General features: G+C 44.8%; 1 protein-coding gene across 1 annotated transcript in view; it reads left to right on the forward strand.

Moving 5' to 3' along the window:
* Window positions 1-4,372: 4,372 nt before the first annotated feature.
* Window positions 4,373-21,094, forward strand: part of LOC124718668 (toll-like receptor 7) — an 86,413-nt gene continuing 69,691 nt past the window's right edge. Inside the window, exon 1 of the mRNA XM_047244294.1 lies at window positions 4,373-4,602. Coding sequence (XP_047100250.1) covers window positions 4,373-4,602 — 230 coding nt within the window. The remainder of the gene's footprint in view (window positions 4,603-21,094) is intronic.

A 21,094-nucleotide genomic window follows, 5' to 3' on the forward strand; every position in this document is an offset into this window, starting at 1 on the left:
GGGAATCGAACCCAGGACTCCGTAATCCAGAGGCAGCAACGCTAATCCCTAGACCACGAGCCGCGGACTCGAGTAGTTGTGGCCCGGTAACATGACGCATCGCGGGCCAAATAAATTCCGTCGTTGGTTGGGAAAATGAAGTCCATGAATGACTGCAAGTAGCCGAATATAACTTGTTCCAGTCAATAACGGGTTAAGATGGACCAGAGGACAGTATGGAGTGACCATCAGCTTGTGCAGTTCCTTGTTGACAACCTGTTGCTGAAAGGCGTTATCGACCAGGTTCGCTAGTTCAAGTGTCGCCCGAGTTAATCTTTCTTACTCATTCAATCTGAATTACCTACGCCTCATTATTTTAAAATTTCATCATCATTTTTTTATGAATACGATACCGATTCCGCTATGCACGAAATGTGTGCTAGAGTCTCAACTGATACAGTTGCTCGGAAAATTTCATAGCCGATTATCTCTGTAAATGTATGAGAAACATTAAGAACAGTCTATTTGTCGGCACTTTTTGACCGTGGTCCACACGCGTGTTTCACTACGGAAAAGAAAGCAGCGTCAGCCACATTCGTACCGCGTATTAACAGCGCGACAATCAGACCCCAACAGCGCAGAGGCTGTGACTATACACGATTTTTGAAATAAAAACTACATAATTAAAGCGTGATTAAGAAAAACGTTGATGGTAGCTAATATATTTGGAAAACTCAAAGTTTCATTTAACGTAAATTAGTAATAACATATCTCATACACTAAGCGATGAAAAGTATCCAGACACCTCCAGAAACATACGTTTTTCATACTAGGTGCATTGATCTGCCACCTACTGCCAGGTACTACGTATCAGCGACCTCAGTAGTCACTAAACACCGTGAGACAGCAGAATGGGGCGCTCCGCGAAACTCGAGGACTTCGAACGAGGTCAGGTGATTGGGTGTCACTTGTGTCATACGTCTGCACGCGAGATTTTCACACTTATAAACATCCCCAGGTCCACTGTTACCGATATGATAGTGCAGTGGAAACGTGAAGGGACACGTACAGCACAAAAGCGTAGAGGCCGACCTCGTCTGTTGACTGACAGAGACCGCCGACAGTTGAAGAGCGTCGTAATGTGTAATAGGGAGACACCTATCCAGACCATCACACAGGAATTCCAAACTGCATCAGGATACACTGTAAGTGCTATGACAGTTAGGTGGGAGGTGAGAAAACTTGGATTTCATGGTCCAGCGGCTGGTATTAAGTCACAGATCACGCCGGTAAATGCCTAACGACGCCTCGCTAGGTGTAAGGAGCGTCCACATTGGACGATTGAACAGTGGAAAAACGTTGTGTGGAGTGACGAATCACGGTACACAATGTGGCGATCCGATGGCAGGGTGTGGTATGGCGAATGCCCGGTGAACGTCATCTAAGAGAGTGGCTCTGAGCACTATGGGACAACATCGGAGGTCATCAATCCCCTAGAACATGTTATTTGCTCGCGTATCATGTCATTTCTGGAAACCCAGAATCTACTCTGTGGGAATCAACATGGATTCCGCAAACAGCGATCGTGTGAGGCCCAGCTCGCTTTATTTACTCATGAGACCCAGAAAATATTAGATACAGGCTCCCAGGTAGATGCCATTTTCCTTGACTTCCGGAAGGCGTTCAATACAGTTCCGCACTGTCGCCTGATAAACAAAGTAAGAGCCTACGGAATATCAGACCAGCTGTGTGGCTGGATTGAAGAGTTTTTAGCAAACAGAACACAGCATGTTGTTCTCAATGGAGAGACGTCTACAGTCGTTAAAGTAACCTCTGGCGTGCCACATGTGAGTGTTATGGGACCATTTCTTTTCACAATATATATAAATGACCTAGTAGATAGTGTCGGAAGTTCCATGTGGCTTTTTGCGGATGATGCTGTAGTATACAGAGAAGTTGCAGCATTAGAAAGTTGCAGCGAAAAGCAGGAAGATCTGCAGCGGATAGGCACTTGGTGCAGGGAGTGGCAACTGACCCTTAACATAGACAAATGTAATGTATTGCGAATACGTAGAAAGAAGGATCCTTAATTGAATGATTATATGATAGCCGAACAAACATGGTAGCAGTTGCTTATGTAAAATATCTGGGAGTATGCGTACGGAACGATCTGAAGTGGAATGATCATATAAAATTAATTGTTGGTAAGACGGGTACCAGGTTGAGATTCATTGGGAGAGTGCTTAGAAAATGTAGTCCATCAACAAAGGAGGTGGCTTACAAAACACTCGTTCGACCTATACTTGAGTATTGCTCATCAGTGTGGGATCCGTACCAGGTCGGGTTGACGGAGGAGATAGAGAAGATCCGGAGAAGAGCGGCGGGGTATTTGGTAAGCGTGACAGCGTTAAGTAGATGTTTAGCAAACTCAGGTGGCAAACTTAGAGACATTTGAGCGCGCACGGAGGCTTTCCGGCAGTCGTTCTTCCCGCGAAACATACGCGACTGAAACCGGAAAGGGAGGTGATGACAGTGGCACGTAAAGTGCCCTCCGCTACACACCGTTGGGTGGCTTGCGCATAATAAATGTAGCTGTACAAGTAGATGTAGAACTACTTAAACCTAACTGACCTAAGGGCATCACACACATCCATGCCCGTGGCAGAATTCGAACCTGCGCCCGTGAACGTTATCTGCCAGCGTTTGTAGAGCCAACAGTAAAATTCGGAGGCGCTGGTGTTATGGTGTGATAGTGTTTTTCATGGAGGGGACTTGCACCCATTGTTGTTCTGCGTGGCATTATCACAGCACAGGCCTACATTGATGTTTTAAGCACCTTCTTGCTTCCCACTCTTGAAGAGCTATTCGGGGATATCGATATCATCTTTCAACACCATTTAGCACATATTTATAATGCAAGGCCTGCGGCCGAGTGGTTACACGATAAGAACCCCGTGAAGAATGGGCTGCCATTCCCCAAGAAACCTTTCAGCACCTGACTGAACGTATGCCTGTGAGAGTGGAAGCTGTCACGAAGACTAAGGTTGGGCCCAACACCATACTGAATTCGAGCATTACCGATGGAGGGCGCAACGAACTTGTAAATCCTTTTCAGCCAGGTATCCAGATACTTTTGATCATATAGTGTACATACGGAGTACCTACTTGCAAGTGCGTAACTGCACCAGTGTACGTGTCCTACGGCTTTTGACCAATCATCGCCTTTGTGTTGTTTACATCAGGTTTATTCTTACAAGGGAACCTCCCCATCGCACCCCCCTCAGATTTAATTATAAGGTGGCACAGTGGATAGGCCTTGAAAAACTGAACACAGATCAATCGAGAAAACAGGAAGAAGTTGTGTGGAACTATGAAAAAAATAAGCAAAATATACAAACTGAGAAGTCCATGCGCAAGACAGGCAACATCAAGGATACTGTGAGCTCGGGAGCGCCGTGGTCACGTGGTTAGCGTGAGCAGCTGCGGAATGTGAGGTCCTTGGTTCAGATCTTCCCTCGAGTGACAAGTTTAATTTTTTTTTCAGACAATTATTATCTGTCCGTCCGTCCGTCCGATGCGAGGTAACTGCGCCGTAGTATGGGGACGCTACAACGCTACACCTAAACAAACATCGAAACATCTAAATCGGGCAAGGTAGAAGAATCTTTTTACCCATTCGCCAAGTGTACAAGTTAGGTGGGTCGACAACATATTCCTGTCATGCGACGCACATGCCGTCACCAGTGTCGTATATAACATATCAGACGTGTCTTCCTGTGGAGGAACCGGTTGACCTATGACATTGCGATCAAATGTTTTCGGTTCCCATTGGAGAGGCACGTCCTTTCGTCTACTAATCGTACGGTTTTGCGGTGCGCTCGCAAAACACAGACACTGAACTTATTACAGTGAACAGAGACGTCAATGAACGAACGGACAGATCACAAGTTTGCGAAAATAAAGAAGGTAAATTTTTCACTCGAAGGAAGTCTTGAACCAAGGACCTCTCGTTCCGCAGCTGCTCACGCTAACCACGGGACCACGACAATGCTGAGCTCAGACTATCCTTGATGTTGCCTATCTTGCGCATGGACTACTCAGCTTGTATATTTTGCTTATTTTTTTAATAGTTCCACACAAGTTCTTCCTGTTTTCTCGATTGATCTGTGTTCAGTTTTTCAAGGCCTATCCACTGTGCCAACTTGTAACTAAATCTGAGGGGGGCGCGATGGGGAGGTTCCCTTGTTAGGATGGACGGAGTAGAGGAGTGGTACAGGGTACCCTCCGCCATGCACCGCAAGGTGGCTTGCAGAATATTTATGCAGATGTGGCGAAGCCTGGGAGGGTCGCCATTTAGGTCTTCAGAACAGCATAGCGTACGGCGCAGTACGCTATGTGTGTGTGTGGAGGTGTGGCGTGGACAGGAGAGGAGAGAGAGACAAGTGTCCCACTTGTGCAACAATTAGCGGCAGCGATTGGCCGCTTCCTCGCGCCGCGCGCTGCCGGTGAGTCGTCACCGGCTGCCGAGTGTCCACTCGGGCTGCAGTCCTGCACCTCTGTGAACGTGAAAGTGTCTGCCGGCAGCGGCGCCAACTCCAGCACAGAGATCGTGTCCGCCCGACAGTAGTGGGAACGTGTGCGCCCGCCGACACCTGTGTGAACTGTTCTGTTGACAGTGCCAAGAAACGACTCCGCCGGCGGTAATATGAACGTATCAGGTGACAGTGGTATAAATGTATGTGTCTGCTGAAGGCAGTATGGACGTTCCTGTTGAAATTACTATGAAGGTGAGTACCAGCTGGCGGTGATGTGAAAGTGTTGCTGACTCTGGTACGAATGTATCAGCTGGTAGTGTTATGAATGTATTTGCTGAGAGTGATATGAATACAGACACGCTGGTCCCGACGGAGGTTCGAGTCCTCCCTCGGTCATGGGTATGTGTGTTTGTCCTTAGGATAATTTAGGTTAAGTAGTGTGTAAGCTTAGGGACTGATGAACTTAGCAGTTAAGTCGCATAAGATTTCACATACACAGACACGCGATCACGGCAGTTCTAACTGTACAAATTGGTGTTAAGGGAGGTAGGACGCCGGCCGGGGTGGCCAAGCGGTTAAAGGCGCTACAGTCTGGAACCGCGCGACCGCTACGGTCGCAGGTTCGAATCCTGCTTCGGGAGTGGATGTGTGTGATGTCCTTAGGTTAGTGAGGTTTAAGTAGTTCTAAGTTCTAGGGGACTGATGACCTTAGAAGTTAAGTCCCATTGTGCTCAGAGCCATTTGGAGGTAGGACGTCAATAGAGCCGACTTGGAGCAGGAGAGGCACCACAGGACATTTTAATTTGCACTGTCTGTACTTTTACAAATAAATTCATAAAACTCTGTCAGCATGACCAGGAAGGATGCAGAATTCACACTCATAGCAGTGGAAGTTCAAAAACATAGCAAAATATTTTTTTTTTTTCCAAGTGAAATTTCATCATTTATCACTTAATATTGGTTGCATTTGTCGCTATAGCTACACTTTTCTTCGTAAATAAGAGAGATTCTTCGATGAATTTTGCACAGCGTACAAAACATACTTACAGGTGTATGAAACTCCAGAATTTTCCAGATCTATTAAAAACTATGGTAACAATTGCGATGATTAGCTATAAAATTCGAATTTTCTCTGAACACGATGTTTAAAATGTAAGAGCTCATTCATTTTTTCATAAATGAAATAAATTTTAGAGTTTCATATACACATAAGTCTGGTTTGTATGCTGTGCAAAATTCATCGAAGAATCTCTCTTGCTTATGAAGAAAAGTGTACCTATAGCAACAAATGCGGCCAATAGTAAGTGAAAAAAATGATGAAATTTCACATGTAAGAAAAATTTATTTTGTTATGTTTTTAAACTTCCACTGCAATGAGTGTGAAACGTGAATCCTCTCTGAGCATGCTGACAAAGTTTTATGAATTTATTTGTAAAATTATAGACAGTGGAAATTAAAATTTCCTATGGTGCCTCTGGTGCTCCAAGTCGGCCCATTTTAAGTCCTACCCCGCTTAATGTAAGAATCTGGCGACAGTGGTGTGTATGTAAAAGATAAAACTTGTATCACTGTGTGAGTGTAGGTGTCTCTTGATGCTTGTAGGACACAACGGATGATATATTATTATGAACACAGAAATCTGTTGACACCGACATGAACAAAGACTTCTGCTGAATAGTAATACGGATTTATCGGTTAAAAGTAGAACGGGCTAATCTGCTGACCATATGGCAAATGGCTCTGAGCACTATGGGACTTGAGGTCATCTGTCCCCTAGAACTTAGAACTACGTAAACCTAACTAAACTATGGACATCACACACATCCATGCCGGAGGCAGGATTCGAACCTGCGACCGTATCGGTCGCCCGGTTTCAGACTGAAGCGCCCAGAACCGCTCGGCCGCACCAGCCGGCTATATGGCAAATGTACAGGGCGATTCACGAAGACATGCAAATATTTTAATATGTTATTCTACAAATACAACTAAAGAAAAAAGTTCGTGTAAACATAGGTCCGAAAATGTTTAGTCACGGAGTTACGGCTAGTAAAAGATTTTGCCTGAAATTTAGCAGCTTCGGTCGTATGAAGCCATCGCAAAACTGCCGTTCTATCTCTTTGTGACAAGTCTGAATTAAGTTATGTTATTTAAAAAGTCTCTGTTCTGTTATATCTGGCCTAATACAAGAATCCGATCCAAATTGGTTTGCTTCAACAGCTTAGAATTATTTGAGATAGTAGGACATCAAGATGCCCAGAAAATACGTCCGGAAGTGAGACGACAAACATGGGATGCTGTTGCGCTGTCTCTGGCCACATTACCCACACAAGTAGGCGAAAGTGGTCAGTGTGGAATCCTTCAGAAAAATTCATGTATTTCCCATTTTTTCAATAATTGGTTTGTGCTATTACGGACCACGTGAAATAACTTAAGTCCTCTTTCCTTTCTCCTATCTTTCTGTCCCTATGTTTTTTTCTTTCTTTTTTTCTCACCTGTCATTGTATTTGTTTTGTCCTGTACAAAGGGAGAAGAATTGTGAAATAGCAGTCTGGGACGTACGACCTCAAGTTCAAGTGTGAACTGGCACACACTAATTTCCCAACTGCATTACTTCCCATTTATTAGTTACTTTTCATCTTAGAATATGTGGTATGTTACCCTATGATACAGAGATTTAAAATGTGTAAGTGGTATGATCCTACTAGTAACCGTGGTTTGTTGAAAATTCGTTTCTCTTAGACTGTCCACGTTACGCCACCTTCCCTACGAGTCTACGTCCCGACAGTAATGTCAATGTTATGCTGACAGTACTGTGAAGACAATATTCGACGGACAGTTGGCCGCGTGGGATTAGCCGAGCGGTCTGGGGCGCTGCAGTCATGGACTGTGCGGCTGGTCCCGGCGGAGGTTCGAGTCCTCCTTCGGGCATGGGTGTGTGTGTTTGTCCTTAGGATAACTTAGGTTAAGTGGTGTGTAAGCTTAGGGACTGATGACCTTAGCAGTTAAGACCCATGAGATTTCACACACATTTGAATATTTTATACGGACAGTTGTAGAAGCATAACTGGCGTCAGTGGTATAAAAGTGACTACCCACATGTTCATAAAGAAATGGACTACGTTTTTATACTTTTTAGAAAAATGCATTTGAAAAACAGTTACAGTACAGGGTGATTCAAAAAGAATACCACAACTTTAGGAATTTAAAACTGTGCAACGACAAAAGGCAGAGCTAAGCACTATCTGTCGGCGAATTAAGGGAGGTATAAAGTTTCATTTAGTTGTACATTTGTTCGCTTGAGGCGCTGTTGACTAGGCGTCAGCGTCAGTTGATGCTAAGATGGCGACCGCTCAACAGAAAGCTTTTTGTGTTATTGAGTACGGCAGAAGTGAATCGACGACAGTTGTTCAGCGTGCATTTCGAACGAAGTATGGTGTTAAACCTCCTGATAGGTGGTGTATTAAACGTTGGTATAAACAGTTTACAGAGAATGGGTGTTTGTGCAAAGGGAAAAGTTCTGGACGGCCGAGAACGAGTGATGAAAATGTAGCACGCATCCAGCAAGCATTTGTTCGCAGCCCAGGAATTGGCTGTTCCCTCAGCTCGGACAAGAAGCACAACAATTCATATTTCAGCAGGACGGAGCGCCACCACATTGGCACTTATCTGTCCGTAACTACCTGAACGTCAACTACCCGAGGCGATGGATCGGCCGCCAGGCAGCCCGTGACAGAGCATTTCATCACTGGCCTCCAAGAAGCCCTGATCTTACCCCCTGCGATTTTTTTCTTATGGGGGTATGTTAAGGATATGGTGTTTCGGCCACCTCTCCCAGCCACCATTGATGATTTGGAACGAGAAATAACAGCAGCTATCCAAACTGTTACGCCTGATATGCTACAGAGAGTGTGGAACGAGTTGGAGTATCGGGTTGATATTGCTCGAGTGTCTGGAGGGGGCCATATTGAACATCTCTGAACTTGTTTTTGAGTGAAAAAAAAACCTTTTTAAATACTCTTTGTAATGATGTATAACAGAAGGTTATATTATGTTTCTTTCATTAAATACACATTTTTAAAGTTGTGGTATTCTTTTTGAATCACCCTGTACATTGTTGATACATTTGCTGACTACTTCTCTACATAATCGCCATCCCATTCAGTGCATGTGGTGAGCCATGGCACAAGCTTGTTTATGAACTTCTTGAAGAACTCTTTCGCCAGTTGTTTCACCCACTTCAGAATCTCTTTCTTCACCTCGTCATCGGCTGGAAATGTAATTCCACCCACGTCTGCCTTCAGGGAGGCGAAGAACTGATAATCTGAAGGCGCCAAGCGCCTAGGTGACTAAGGGCCTGTGAGGCGTTATTGTGCGACAAACACACTTCTCTGGTCAGCTTCCCCCTCTTTTTGTTTTTAATGGTCTCACAGTATCGTTGTGCATTTCTGCACTGATGGTCTCCCACTGAGGCAGAAATTCGACAAAATGTCTTTTCGATGGCAAGACACTGAGATCGTGAAATTTTTGCCCGAAATTGTCGTTTCGAATTTTTTGGTAGATTGGTAATTGATGTAACGACAATGTGACGTCTGTATTTTTCTCTCAGGCGTGTAAAGAGTCACCCACGTATCGTCGCCAGTCACAGTAGAGCTCAGAAAATCACCCCCCCCCCCCCCCCCCAGTCCAGGTAGCTCAAGAAACTGGCGGGCTCCAGTGAGTCGATCTTTCTCGTGCTGCTGTGTCAGAGGTTTCACGACATATTGTGCGTACGAGCTCCGATACCCCGGCGTTACTGTGGGTGTATCGTATAAGAGAGTTATGGAGAGTTGTGGAAACATCGCGGAAACGTCGTACATTGTCATTCGGCGATCTTCGCGAACGTTTTCCTCGATTTTTTTGCACCAATGAAACAGTTCAACATGCAGGGTCTTCCACTGCTCTGTTCGACATGGACATTATGTTCCCTCTGCCCTAAACTCGGGACACATCTTAAGTGGGTTAGGACGTCAAACGGGTCGACTTGGAGCAGGACAGGTACTACAGGACATTTTAATTTCCACTGTCTATACTTTTACAAATACGTTCATAGAATTTTGTCAGCATTAACGATTCAGGATTCACACTCATAGCAGTGGAAGTTCAAAAACATAGCAAAATAAATTTTTTTTACATGTGAATTTCATCATTTTTTTCACTTACTATTGGCTGCATTTGTTGCTATAGGTAAACTTTTCTTCATAAGTAAGAGTGATTCTTCGATGAATTTTGCACAGCACACAAACCATACTTACAGCTGTATGAAGCTCTAGAATTCATTTAATTTATGAAAAACTGAGTGAACTGTTACATTTTAAACTTCATGTTTAGAAAAACTCAAATTTAATAGAAAATTATCTCAATTTTTACCACAGTTTTCAATATACTTGGAAAATTCTAGAGTTTTGCGTTAAGGAGTTTGTGTTTAGTAAGCATACCAAGTTTGAAAGTAATAGGATATTTATTTTGGATGTTACATGTACCTAAGTACAAAACTTGTGTTTTGCGGAAAATGACCGTTAAAGTTTTAGAACTGTGCAGCACCATAAGCAGATCCATTTCATTTTCTAAATCAGTTTCCTTCCTTTTCGCATTCTTGTGATCGACTCTTCTTGATTTTATGACCTTCATAAATGATCTACCTGCTTTGAAAATACGCTGTCTGTTGCATACAAAGCTTTGATGCAGTTCACTCCGGGATTAATTCCCATTTTCTCTGAAACATTTTTTTCTGCTCTGCACACCATCATTAAAACATGAAACTGCATCATAGACGCCAATATCAAGTGCATTTCTTCCCGCAAAAATGGTTTTTGGCAATCTTTCCCATATAAATTGGTTAAAACTTTCATTTGGGTTTTGGGTACCGCCATGAAGACATTTCTTTAATAAATTTTCTTTTGCAAGGTCCGTTTGTTTCACGTATGACAACCGCTGACGCAAATATAAACATTCGAATTCTACAGAGCGAACTGACAAGAATACTGTGGAAAGGGGTGTGGCGCTGCATCTTGGTACACTTAAGACTAAATAGTGTGCCTTATAATCTCTCAAATATATATGTTTTACCCATCGACCTATTCAAGAAGATTAACGCTACAAAATAGGCATATTTTTGAAAAATCGAATTTTTTCAAATTTTTGACCTCCTACACACTAGTTCTGTTCGTAACACTTGCACCGTTAACCGCTTGCAGCGGCGGAAAAAAATTCGGTAGGTGTTATTTCTTCCGCCAGTAGGAAGCGAGACACAGAACGTGGCTCGCACTTGGCGGCATTTCTTACCGATATCTTCCACGCAACTGAACACTACTGCATCAGTTTATGTACTACCCCGTCCTTGCGATGCTCTGTCTGGTATGGGGATTCCCCCCTCTACCACTCAGTCTTGCCAACCCTCGAAAAACAAAAAACCACATCTCCTTATGCTCACAGCACACTTAATTTCTGAACGCCCACCGTATTAATTTGCTGACAATACTATGAACATAGGCATCAGTTAGCTGCAGTATGAACATAGACATCTTCTAAGAATAGTAGTAATTTATTATTATTATTATTGCTGTTATTATTATTATTATTACCATTATTTTAATGTTATGGCCCATACGGACATAACATCTGGGATGTGTCAGTTACAACTATATGGACGTAATGGCAACACAACATCCAGTCCCTGACTGGAGAAAATTTCAAACCTAACTGGGTATCGAACCCAGGCTCCTCTGGTTAGCAATTCCCCACGCTGACCGTACAGTTACCGAGACGGACAAATATAAATTCAATGGCTAAAACTAATATGATTTTTGTCCATGGAGAATAATATACGTGTATCTGCGACTGTAATACGAGGGTTGTTCGGAAAGTAAGGAATGATCGGTAGCGAAATGGAAACACCAGTGAACATCAAAACTGTTTTCTTTGCACATTTAGCTAAACCTTCCAGGAACTACTCTACATAGTCGCCGCTCCGACTTAGACATTTGTCGGAGTGTTATACCTTCGTCATAGAAGGCAGTCGCCTGTGCTTTCCGACGATTCTCTATGCTGCTCTGTAGCGCGTAGCCTGTGCCCAGGTCTTGTCTTCGTATTCAGCGTTTCATGTGAACAGAGATGATACTGAGGCCGAGCCAATTAGGGCTGTGTTGTGGGTGATCGAACACTTCCCATCGAAAAGGCTGCAGGAGCGTCTTCACTGCCCCTGCAGAGTGAAGCTGAGAATTGCCACGAAGAAGGAAGTGCGTGGCAGTTGTGTTAGGTCGGCTGCATTCATTAAGGCGAAGCCTCTGAGTGGGCCCTCCTACTTGGCGGGAGGCATCGTTGTTCTGGGCACCTTAGTCGCTCACAGTGCGCTCACAACTGAAAAGAGCGTCTTGATGCGATCGACGGGCATACTAGAGACACTGCCCGAAACGTCTGTGAGCAGCCTCATCGGATTTTCACAGTGGTTTCCATTGCGCGACCAATCGGAACTTACTTCCCAAATAGCCCTCGCATAAAGACAGGTATCTGCATACAACAGTACACACATATCTGCCACCGAGTGAGGTGGTTCAGTGGTTAGCACACTGGACTCACATTCGGAAAGACGACGGTTCAAACCTGTGTCCACTCGCATTCATTAATTCATTTTCGGTAGACACAAACGGACTGACTAAAAGAAGTATTTCTCATGGTCTCTTAGCACACATTTATCTGTCGACAAAGATTCTCTGTTCATAGATTTCGGAAAGCATTTCACGCGGTTTCCACTGCAGGTTCTTAACAAAGGCCCCACGATATGTCATAGGTCCCCAGCTAATAAGGACTTTATTAGGAAGTGGAGTTTATTGGGACAGTTTTTGATAAGTCTACAAAGGAGTACCGCTCAAGTGTTTGGGATCTGCATCAGGTAGGAAGACGCCAAAGCAATTCAGAAGCGTGCTGCTGGATTCATCACTGATAGGTTCATTCAACACCCAAGTGCTAGCGACTTGCTTCATGAACTCAAATGGGGTCGCTGGAGGAAACGCGACGTTCTTTTTGCAGAACACTCTTGAGAAATTTTAGAGAACAGGTGTCTGTAACTGACTGCACATCGAACCTACTGCCAGCGATTTACACTTCGTCTAATGACAGCGAATGCAAGATAAGCGAAATTAGGGCTTGGGGCCAGAGGCATATAGGCAGTAGTTTCTCCACTTGCCAGTGGAATAGGAAAGGAAATGACTTGCAGTGTGGGAACAATTTTAATGCTGCATTGGCATATTCCGTGCATCTCAAGGGGGGGGGGGGCATATTGAACACCTATGAAAAGGTATGGAAAAGAACTTTTTCAGTTTTCCGTTCGTTGTATATCAAATGTTTTTTATTCCAGTCTTTGATCACAATATTACGTGCTTCAACCATGACCGGTTTCACTCAGTAATGACCATCTCCTGATCTATAATATAAAATATATATAACTAGTCGGCACTATGTCTTTCAAAACAATACAGTATTTAGTATCACGATACACTTTCATAGAACTAAAATATGGTGTAAAATAGGCCACGTCGTCCACACAGACATTTTGCAACTGACGTTACTGCACAAAACATACTGAAGTACAGTGGCTGACCAGAAATACGTTCTGCTATATGCTTCATGGATGTCGCTACTGTGGCCTTAGTTGTATTCTTAATGTATGTAAGAAGAGTAATATGATGAAAATATAGTACATAAAATACATGTAGCCAACTTACAAATTTCGATAACTATTATAGAAACCAATTGTCAAAGAGGAATACAGTTAACCACAGAAAATTATTTAAAGCAAATACAATTTTATGGTGAATTTATGATCAAAAATGAAATATACGTAATACACTGCCTAAAGCAATCAATAAATTACCTATGAAAGATGAATTGTCTATACGACCAAACGACTGTATGGAACAAAATCAATGATCAGCGCCCTCTGTTGGCTTGGCTGCCAGGATGTTACGAAGACATGCAGCGATCGTAAGAACTTAACTGCTAGAGAGCTTTTCGTGCATCGTGATATGTTTCCCACAGGAAAGGTTTATACAACATATTAACAGTCAATAAATAAGATAATATAGTCTTTGCCATACAATCCATGAATAAGTAGGATACAGTCAGTTACATGATTAGTGCGACGAATGTATGGAAGTAACGCAAAATCATACTGTTCTCGACATTAATCAGCAACAAGGCTATATATGAATAAGCGAGGCATTAAGTGGTTACACTCCCCATCTCCGGACAATCCAAGCCAAGGCACGCTCCCGACTCCGTCTCCTCAAGCTCCTTTCCGGCCGTACGTGGGGTCTGGACCCCTCCACCATTCTCCACACCTATAAATCCCTCATCCACCCTATCCTCTGTTACGCCCATCCTGCCTGGGTCTCGGCCCCCCCTACCTTTTATAAATTCCTCCAAATCCTTGAACGCCATGCTCTCCACCTCACCTATCGCATCCGTCTCCCCTCCCCCACACGGATCCTGTACGATCTCATCCCCTTCCCCCACCTCTTCCTTTTCCTTGAAAGGATACGCATCCTGTACACCTCCCGCAAACTCGATCCTCCTCACCCGCTTGTCTCACCCATCCTCTCCCACCCCTGCCCGCTGCCACACCTGTATTCCCACGTCCCACCCGGTCTTCATCTCTCCACCCTCCTTACCCTCTCCCAAGATGGCTTCTGCCAGCTCCCCATCCCTGATGATGTCCTCCTCCCTCCATCTACCCCTCCTATCAACTTTGATCCTCCCCCCCACTTCCTGTGGTCTTTCCTTTAGGCACCCTCCCTCCTGTCTCTTTCCTTTTCCCCCATCCCCCTTCCTCCGCCCCTCTACCCCCAGGCTTCCCCTCCCCCTTCCTCCCTTCCCCCTATCTCCCCTGCCCATGGCATCTGCTCTCCCCTCTCCCTCTCCAACCCCCCCTCCTCCTCTCTTGGCAGGCCCCGGACTCGTACACGGTTAGTGAACATTCGCACGCTGGAGATCAATGCCTTGTGTTGTGTGAGCCGTCGTTTTGTGCTTCAGTGGCTCAGTGTTTTTCGTTCTGTACACCTACGTTCACGTGTGACAATTTTCGTCTATGTATGTGTCCAAGTGTCTGAACAAATTTTATCTTGGACTCTACGCCTGTAAACGGCTCCATGTATTTTACAAAGTGTTTGTCTCTGTTTATATGTCCACCTTACTTTTCTCTCACACTGTCTTCATTTGTACATTTTGTGTTTCTCTGAGGCCAAAGAGCGGCGTAGTATGCTGCTGCAGGCCTGCTTGTAAACAGGTTTAAAAATAACAATAAAGGGAAAAAAAGTAGTTACTCCAGGCGATCATTGTAAGCAAAACCACAACTTCCTTCCGTCTCCTCCACTTGTCTATCACCATTTATGGCCGTCCTATAACCCTCAGTCCCACCCTCAAGTATCGTGGCGTCACCCTTGACCGTCGTCTCTCCTGGACCCCCCAACTCCGGACTATCCAAGCCAAGGCACGCTCCCGACTCCGTCTCTTCAAGCTCCTTTCCGGCCGTACGTGGGGTCTGGACCCCTCCACCATTCTCCACACCTATAAATCCCTTATCCACCCTATCCTCTGCTACGCTTATCCCGCCTGGCTCTCCGCCCCTCCTACCTTTCACAAATCCTGGAACGCCATGCGCTCCGCCTCGCCCATCGCATCTACCTCCATCCCGATGCGGATCCTATATGACCTCATCCTGTTCCTGCACCTAGTCCTTTTCCTCGAATGGATACGGACCCTCTACACCTCCCGCAAACTTGATCCCCCTCATCCACTTGTCTCTCTCATCCTGTCCCACCCCCATCCACTGCCGTGCCTGTATTCCCACATCCCACCTGCTCTCCATCTCTCCACTCTCCATACCCTCGCCCAAGGTGGCTTCCACCAACTCCCCCTCCCAGATGATGCCCTCCTCCCCTCCATCTACTCCTCCTACCAACTTTGGACCTCCCCATCCACCCCCCTGTGTTTTTTCTCTCCTCTCCCTCTCCTTTCCTCCCTCACTCATCTCCCACGGGCCTCCCCTAAACCCCCTACCTTTTTTCCTCCCTCTCCCATCTCCTCTGCCACTGGAATCTACAACTCCCCCCTCTCTCTCTCTTCCCCACCTTTTCCCCTCTTTGGCAGGTCCCCAGTCTCGTACACGCATAGTGAACCTTCGAGCACCAGAGATCATCACCTTGTGTTTGATGGTGCCGTCACGTTCGTATTCTAGTGTTTCATCGTTTGTGCTCCAACGTTCGCGTGTGTCATCTCTGTCATCTCTGTGTGTATCTACAAAAAATGGTTCAAATGGTTCTGAGCACTATGGGACTTAACATCTGTGGCCATCAGTCCCCTAGAACTTAGAACTACTTAAACCTAACTAACCTAAGGACATCACACACATCCATGCCCGAGGCAGGATTCGAACCTGCGACCGTAGCAGTCGCGCGGTTCTGGACTGAGCGCCTGAAACGCTAGACCACCGCGGCCGGCTGTGTATCTACATTTCTGAACGTTTTTATTTTGGACACTGCGCCCGTGAACGGCTCTGTGTGTTTTAATTTTGTATGTCTACGTTTGTATATCCACCATGTCTGTTCTGCGATTGTCTCCTTTTGTATCATTAGTCATATCTGTGGCCGAAGAGCGGCGTAGTATGCCGCTACTGACCTACCTGTATCAGGTGTGAAATTAACAGAAAATAAAAAAAGTAGTTACCCTAGTATGTTATCATAGTATATGTTCATTAGTTCGTGAAATATAGACATCCCAAATCGGATGATTCATTTGATAACCACTGTATATGGGGTGGTCCATTGATAGTGACCGGGCTAAATATCTCACGAAATAAGCGTCAAACGAGAAAACTACAAAGAACGAAAGTTGTCTATCTTGAAGGGGCAAACCAGATGTCGCTATGGTTTGCCCGCTAGATGGCGCTGCCATATGTCAAACGGATATCAAATGCGTTTTTTTAATAGGAATCCCCATTTTTTATTACGTGTAGTACGTAAAGAAATGTGAATGTTTTAGTTGGACCACTTTTTTCGCTTTGTGATAGATGGCACTGTAATAGTCCCAAACGTATAAGTACATGGTACCACGTAACATTCCACCAGTGCGGACGGTATTTGCTTCGTGATACATTACCCGTGTTAAAATGGACCGTTTACCAATTGCCTAAGAGGTCAATATCGTGTTGATGTATGGTTATTGTGATCAAAATGCCCAACGGGCGTGTGCTACATATGCTACTCGGTATCCTGGACGACATCATCCAAGTGTCCGGACCGTGCGCCGGATAGTTATGTTATTTAAGGAAACAGGAAGTCTTCAGCCACATGTGAAACGTCAACCAGGACCTGCAACAAACGATGATGCCCAAGTAGGTGTTTTAGCTGCTGTCGCGGCTAATCCGCACATCAGTAGCAGACAAACTGCGCGAGAATCGGGAATCTCAAAAACGTCCGTGTTGAGAATGCTACATCAAGATCGATTGCACCCGTACCATATTTCTATGCACCAGGAATTGCATGGCGACGACTTTGAACATCGTGGACAGTTCAGCCACTGGGCACAAGAGAAATTACGGGGCGATGACAGACTTTTTGCACGTGCTCTGTTTAGCGACGAAGCGTTATACACCAACAGCGGTAACGTAAACCGGCATAATATGCACTATCGGCCAACGGAAAATCCACGATGGCTGCGACAAGTGGAACATCAGCGACCTTGGGTAATATTCTGCTGATGTTACTACATGATGTTTCACTGCATGACAGAATGGCGATGTACTTCCAACATGATGGATATTCGGCACATAGCTGGCGTGCGCTTGAAGCGGTATTAAATAGCATATTTCATGACAGGTGGATTGGTCGTCGAAGCCCCATACAACGGCCCGCACGTTCACCGGATCTGTCTCTAGATTTCATTCTGTGGGGAAAGTTGAAGCATATTTGCTATCGTGATCCACCGAGACCGACTGACAACATGCGTCAGCGCATTGTGAATGGATGTGCAAACATTACGGAAGGCGAACTATTCGCTGTTGAGAGAAATGTCGTTACACGTACTGCCAAATGCATTGAGGTTGACGGACATCATTTTGAGCATTTATTGCATTAATGTGGTATTTACAGGTAATCACGCTGTAACAGCATGTGTTTTCAGAAATGATAAGTTCACAAAAGTGCATATATAACATTGGAACAACCGAAATAAAATGTTCAAACGTACCTACGTTCTGTATTTTAATTTAAAAAATCTACCTGTTACCAAGTGGTCGTCTAAAATTGTGAGCCATACGTTTGTGACTATTACAGCACCATCTATCACCAAGCGAAAAAAATGGTCCACCTAAAACATTCATATTTCTTTGCGTACTACACGAATATGTAATAAAAAATGAGGGTTCCTATTTAAAAAAACGCAGTTGATATCCGTTTGACCTATGGCAGCACCATCTAGCGGGCCAACCATAGCGCCATCTGGTTTCCCCCTTCAAGCTAGACAACTTTCGTTCTTTGTAGTTTTCTTGTTTGATTCTTATTTCTTGAGATATTTGGCCCAGTCACGATCAATGGACCATCCTGTATAGCGTGAGTGTATTATTGATACTCCAAACTCAAAAATGCGAGATGAATTTTCGCAGGGAAGAGGGAGATGTTACGCCCCAGGATAGTATCCCTGGCGGACACTAAAAACTCGTCGAAGTTCTATTTTGCCAGCTTCTGGAAGCCGAACCACATGTTTCAATGGTCAATACACCGTCAGGTATGAGGAAAGTGGTCAGCAAGTTGTGGCAAACATGGAAGCTATATAACTCATCGGGAAGCGATCGAGAGCCCAAATTTGCAAGCGAAGCATAATGACATCACGGAAGCAGTGACAAAGCAGAGTTTCGCAAGAAAGGCTAGGTACAACGTAAAAGTAAGTATTCAAGTGCCGAGCCCTGAAACGTGAAGTCACTAGAGGAGCTGACAGCGAGGTAAAACAAGGACACAGTAACGTCATGGCCACTCCTACCGCCATAGAGCGCAATGGAAGCGCCATCATAAATACCTGAACCTTGTTAGCAAATGTCTCACTGCTGAGTGCTGACTGTCCAGTGTGTAGTCTCAGCCCTTGAGTCAGTAGCAGCTGCCGAGTGACAGGGGAGGCTGTGGAGATCGACCCTCGGAACACCTGGCCGTTTTCCATCCCCTACGGAACTGCAAGGGCACTGCTGGTACCAGCTGCTCTACCAAATTCCGAGGCCACACGCGGTGCGTAGGCAGTCGCCATCCTGCAGGTCTACTGGGTCGATTCAGGCACCACATTGACGACGAATGAAGAGAACTCCTTTATTAGTTCGCAGCTACGCCATCTATTTCCGCTCCTTCTATAGGACTCAAAACTCCTCTTTTTCGTTTATTCGTCGTGCAAGCCCCAGTGGCATACCTGCCGTACGATTTCCGAATGGAGATCTCCCTCACTCGCGACCTGGAGCACTTGGTCAGCATACAATGGCCGCAGTATCATCATATCTACACAGGCAGTTCTAAATCTGAGGAGGCGTTGGATATGCCCTCTACAGCCCTTCTAGTGGCGCCTGCCAAATGTTTGCGCTTCCACCTTAATCTTCAACCTACACCTGCCCGGGCATTCAAGTTCGTCCTGATACTTACGGACTCTGCAAGTACGCTGCAGAAACTGCAAAACCCCACTTCTGATAAACAGGCCAACAGACATGTTGTGGACGTCTTGGTGGCCATCAGAGACGTGTAGTCCTTGCCCATTGTCGTCCAGTTACTCTGGATTAAAGGACATTGTGGCATTGTTCATATTGAAACTGTTGAGTGCCTTGCCATGAGGGGCATTACAGAAGGGCAGTTACACCCAAAGCCGATCCCTTATAAGGATCTCACACTGACAATACAGTAGGCTGCTTATCACTCTTAGAACTTTGAATGGTATGTCTCTCACCATACTAAGTGTGGTAATACAGCCAAACATTTCTTCACCACAATGGTTCGCCTCGGTACACCTTTGTAGTCATCATGTGACTTCCATCATTTGCATGAGCGTGGGACACAGGAGTTACCCCGAGCACATGTCAGTTGAAGATTGTCACGTACGGGCATTGAGACAAAGTCACAACAGCAGTAATGGATCTAACCCCATCACATTGGCATGTTCCAAGTACTCGACTGCACAATCAGACTTGTACAAGAAACTGGTTGCCAGAGGTTGCCCCCACCCCACCAGCGTTCCTGTTTTACTTCACCATCTTGATAAATATAACTAACTCACAGATTATTTCAAAGCCACTGGCATCTAAATTAAATTTATGAGCTGCTGGGGTCTTCATTTTTATATTGCACTGGCCGAGTTCATAATTGGGTGTGTAATTTTGCATTTCAATTTGCGTACAGATCTCCATTTGTACATAACGTTTTCATTACTGCTCTCTTGTGCATTTTATGTCCCGTTTCTCCTGGTGCTGCTCATACTGTTGGTTGTATTTTGTTTGTCATTTTGGGTTTTTCTGTCTATATGCTACATTTTTCATGTTATATGATTTTATTTGCTGTTTTGTTCTTCAGCTGCTGTTCTATTTTTTGTATGTTGTACAGTCTTTGCCCTTTCATGTTTTCAAAAATTGGTTTGATTGTCTCTAAGCACTATGGGACTTAATATCTGAGGTCATCAGCCCCTAGGCGTAGAGCTACTTAAACCTAACTGACCTAAGGACATCACACACATACATGGCCGAGGCAGGATTCGAACCTCCGACCATAGCAGCAGCGTGGCTCCAGACTGAAGCGCCTACCAGACTGAAGCGCCTAGAACCACTCAGCCACAGTGGCCAGCTTTTCATGTTTTCTCTTTTACGCTAAGAGCATATCCATGTTTGTCATAATGTTGCTATATGGTGCTGTTTGTCTAACTGCGCTTTTGTTTTACCTTAGGAGTGTGTTAGGATACTAATTTCATTATTATGTGCTATTTCACTTTCTGTGATTGTTTTTTCTTAGCACTTTGTAAGTGTTGTTGGCTGTGTGGTCCTTGCTCAGGTCAAATGTAAAAGTCATCCTGATAGTTTTCTTTGGCTTTGAAGGACTTTCAATTTGAATTCGTGCAACAGGTACAAACTGTTAGTCGATGGTACTATGGGGACATGTTGCGACCCTCGTTAGCAAACATGAGAAGGAAACGGCCTGAAATGTGGCGAGACAATTCATGGCTCTTGCATCGCGATAATGCACCCACACATTCATGTACATCTACATCTACATCTACATGATGACTCTGCAATTCACATTTAAGTGCTTGGCAGAGGGTTCTTCGAACCACAATCATACTATCTCCCTACCATTCCACTCCCGAACAGCGCGCGGGAAAAACGAGCACCTAAACCTTTCTGTTCGAACTCTGATTTCTCTTATTTTATTTTGATGATCATTCCTACCTATGTAGGTTGGGCTCAACAAAATGTTTTCGCATTCGGAAGAGAAAGTTGGTGACTGAAATTTCGTAAATAGATCTCGCCGCGACGA

The sequence above is a fragment of the Schistocerca piceifrons genome, chromosome 10, assembly GCF_021461385.2.
Source record: "Schistocerca piceifrons isolate TAMUIC-IGC-003096 chromosome 10, iqSchPice1.1, whole genome shotgun sequence".
NCBI classification, from domain to species: domain Eukaryota; kingdom Metazoa; phylum Arthropoda; class Insecta; order Orthoptera; family Acrididae; genus Schistocerca; species Schistocerca piceifrons.